Source organism: Triticum urartu, unplaced genomic scaffold (genome assembly GCF_003073215.2).
Source record: "Triticum urartu cultivar G1812 unplaced genomic scaffold, Tu2.1 TuUngrouped_contig_5994, whole genome shotgun sequence".
NCBI lineage: Eukaryota > Viridiplantae > Streptophyta > Magnoliopsida > Poales > Poaceae > Triticum > Triticum urartu.
The window spans coordinates 2446-6107 of record NW_024116716.1 but is presented as its reverse complement, the minus strand read 5'-3'; the positions used below and the strand labels follow the sequence as shown (position 1 = coordinate 6107).

At 51.6% G+C, this 3662-nt stretch overlaps 1 protein-coding gene across 1 annotated transcript; it reads right to left on the bottom strand.

Moving 5' to 3' along the window:
- Window positions 1-1078: 1078 nt before the first annotated feature.
- On the bottom strand, window positions 1079-3418 carry LOC125529986 (GDSL esterase/lipase At4g16230-like). The gene is made up of 5 exons (XM_048694401.1): window positions 2809-3418; window positions 2590-2720; window positions 2006-2251; window positions 1661-1916; window positions 1079-1552 (listed from the first exon to the last, which is right to left on the bottom strand). The coding sequence occupies exons 1-5, from the start codon at window positions 3065-3067 to the stop codon at window positions 1323-1325; spliced, it is 1122 nt and encodes a 373-aa protein (XP_048550358.1). The 5' UTR covers window positions 3068-3418; the 3' UTR covers window positions 1079-1322.
- Window positions 3419-3662: the final 244 nt, after the last annotated feature.

Genomic DNA, 3662 nt, shown 5'->3' with positions numbered 1-3662 from the left:
GATTGCTCAACATAGATACAAGGACATGGAAGCTTCGGAAGGCAAATTCTTCAAACTAGAGCATTATTGGGAGTTGCGCCAAAAGTGCGAGAAGCGGAAGTTGATCGACAAAGAATCCCCACCAAAGAGAGGCTCACTTACAAACATGGATGAAGATGAGGATGATGATGGCCCAAGAAATTTGCACAAGCCCGATGGCGACAAGAAGACTAAAGAGAAGATGAAAAGAAAGCAAGAAGCATCGAGCTTGAGGGAGAAGATTGATGCCATGGTGCAATCAAACGAGTCGATGTTGTTGAAGTCGTTGGAGATCAAGAAAGAGTTGGCCGAGAAGAAAGCAAAGGAGAAGCAAGAAAAATGGCAATTGCTCAAGGAAGAGGGGCTGCGCAAAGCTGCCATTGAGGAGAGAAGAGCACGCGCTGCAGAAAACAAAGCCATGTCCAAGCTATTCGCCGAAGAGAACAAGATCATGTCAATGAACCGCAATGACATGGACGATCTCACCAAAACATGGCATGATATGGCAAGGAGAGAAATCTTGAAGAGGAGAATGGTTGCGTCGGCCGGTGCGCGCTACAGTTCCGTAGATGTTTTCTCTGCTCCATATGGTGGCAATGTCGATGATTTCGGTGCGGGAGTTGGAGCAAGCGCCGGAGGTGGATTCGTTGGTGGCGATGAACTTCAAGATGGACTTGATCAAGATGGTGCGGAGTGAAGATCGACCAAGATGGTGCCGGACTTGGGCGCAAACTTTTGCAGGGCCCTCTTTTGCGTTTGTCGTACTCAACTTGGCTTTCATTTGCACGTAAATTGTGTTATATCGTTTGAATTTGAACTTATTTGAGGAAAACTATGTCAAATATGAGAATTACCGTTTTCTGTTTGCAGATCGTCGCGACGGTGTCTGAGCAAAACCCGCAGAAGCCGATCCGTAAAAAAATATATTCACGAAATATATTTTTTTACGGTTCCGTTTGGGGGGTCTGCATCTGTGGCCGTCCGAGCCAGCCCATAAAAACGGTTTTCCATGACTTGCAAATGCGTTTTGTGGATCGGCCGGATGCGGGGTCGGCTAGAGTTGCTCTAACAAATTACGAGTTCGACAATACTGCAATCATCAACGACTACGGCTTCGTTTTTTTCCTCTTTTTATTAGTAGACACTCCTCGCAGATGAAGCGTGGCTAGAATGGGATAGGCAAACTGAACAAATAGGACCAAGCACTTCCAAAACAGCGCGCGGACACTCTGCAGAAAGTCACGGAAGGAACAACAGCCTCTGAGATACAATAAGGCCCTGTTTGATTCACCGTTGGTTCCAAGCTAAGCATCGTCGAAGAGCAGTTGGCGCACGTTGACAGGGGAGATATCCGCCGGGTCGCCGTCGAGGATGCGGGCGGCTATGAGCGCGTTGGCGGCGTCGCTGGGGTGGTACGCGTCCCAGAACACGTACTTGGACCTGTCCGCGCAGTAGCTCGACGTGGGCCCGCAGGGCGCCAGCCCGCCGAACCGCCCGCCCACGTAGCAGCACGCCGAGTCCGCCACCTCGAACCCTACACACAGACACAGATCGACGCAACGCCGAGTCACACATAAACTCCTGTTTCTCCATCTGATCATGCTTCATGCTTGATGACTTGATGTCATATGGGCTATGGTACCGTGCGACTTGTAGTTGGCGATGACGTCGGAGACGATGCGGTAGACGTCGGCGTAGACGAAGCGCGAGCCGCCGAGGCCGGCGCCCAGCTCGGTCACCACGGCGCGCAGCTTGCGGTTGAAGGACTGGGCCAGCTGGTTCGGGAACTCGGCGCACGCCCCGGCCCCGGTCGTCATGATGTCCCTCAGGTATGGGATGCAGCCGATCGGCCCCACGTTCACCACCACGATCTTACGGGCGTCCAGAAGGTACAGCCTCTACAATTATGTATGCAAACTCTAATTAATCAACACGAACCGAAGCTGTTGATGTGCATGTGAGGAGCTGTGGGATGGCATGCACGTACGATGAGCTGCTGCCGGTACTTGGCGATCATGCCGTTGATGAAGGCCTCCGGGGGCGTGACGGCGCGCTCCGGCACGGACAGGACGGGGACGAGGTAGTTGTTGATGAAGTCGTTGGAGCCCATGGTGACCGAGAAGAGCGCGCCCCTCAGCCGGCTCACCGCTGCCACCTCCCCGCGCTGTGTCATCATGTCGCGCCGGTTCTTGGCGTAGTTGTCAATCTGCGCATCCAGGTTTATACGCCCACCCTGCCCAAATTTCACGATTTACCACTCGATCAAAGACCTTGCGTTTTGTAGTACTCCACAAGCAGCTTATCGGGAAAAAAAATTCATTCAAGCGGAATCGTCGTTTCGCAAAAGAGAAATTACTGCCGGAACAAAAAATTTACATCAACTATGAAATGTGCTGCGAGATATGGATTAACTACAAGTCTCTATTACTAGATCACGCACAAGGCGAGCTATCGGAGAAGGCCTCATGCGGAAGCAATGATCGCAGCTTACGCGGGACATGTTGATGAAAAGGGGAAACAAGAAGGGTCTCGACACAAAAGGCGAGCAGTTTAGTAAGTAAGTATACTGACGAAGATGCTCCCGGTCTGGTTGAGTATGCCGCCGCCGCCGGACGCGTAGTTGACGCCTCTGAACAGGACGTCGCCGGTGGTGTTTGGGTCCATGTAGGGCAGCACAAACCCTCCCAGCCCCATCTCTTGCCCTGAAATCGTGCCAAAGTTTTTTCTTTTTCTTTAAATAGAGAACAGAGGCAGCGTGACAGTAAAATTCAGATAAGGACTGTTTATCACCTAGTATGTCGACGATGGTCCGGCCGTTGGTGTACCGGCCGGTGGCCTGGTGGCCGTCGAAATCGATGCCGTTGGGGGCATAATTCGCCCGGGACAGCGTGGCGATGTAGTTATTGTTGCCGGCATCGACGAGCGAGTCGCCGAAGACGAATGTTGCCGGCGGAACAGGGGCGGCAGCGCCGGCAAACAGCGCGCCGATGCACGCCAGTAGAGTAAAACGGGATGCCATGCCTGATTGCAGCTCGTGTGAAGGGCTCATCGGTGAGCGAGCAATGTCACGGTAGGACTAGGAGAGGGAAAATGTCAAAAGATCCTACGGCAGTAGATCAGATCAGATCAGTCGTGAAGGCAATGTTGCAATTGAGGATGGCGAGGGAAGATAACCGTTGCCTGTTTATATACCACTCCGCTGAGAAGCAGAATCCGATTTTTTTTTGAAAAGGAAGATTACCCCCGGCTGATGGAGTATATGAATGGACGAATGATTGAGATAATGGAGACGAACCGACAAAACCGTGATCAAGTGAAATGGCACGATTAGTGACTTGGAGTGCCAATTAGCCCGCAAATGACAAATCCAATCCCACGGACGAGGTTTGAAACCGAGAAGAAAGGGCAAGAAACAAGAATAAACAAGGAGAGAAGACTGTGTGGTCTCTGAAGGTTTTCGCACATATATAAAAGCCTCACATGGCATTGTTTTTGCATGAACCTTTGCATCTTGGCAATGAATGGCTGCTCGTTTTTCAAGCCTCCGCGGCTACCCGTGAAACTTTTGCCACCGGAGAAGGGGACGAGTCCGTGCCACACTGTATTTTGGGCAGGGTTCAGCGAATAGCATGAGATCAGATCTT

Coding starts and splice junctions, on each gene's coding strand:
- LOC125529986 (XM_048694401.1), bottom strand. CDS start 3,067: ATGAGCCCTTCACACGAGCTGCAATCAGGCATGGCATCCCGTTTTACT. Junction 2,721..2,808: donor GACCATCGTCGACATACTAG/GTGATAAACAGT, acceptor GCACGATTTCAG/GGCAAGAGATGGGGCTGGGA. Junction 1,917..2,005: donor AGTACCGGCAGCAGCTCATC/GTACGTGCATGC, acceptor ACATAATTGTAG/AGGCTGTACCTTCTGGACGC.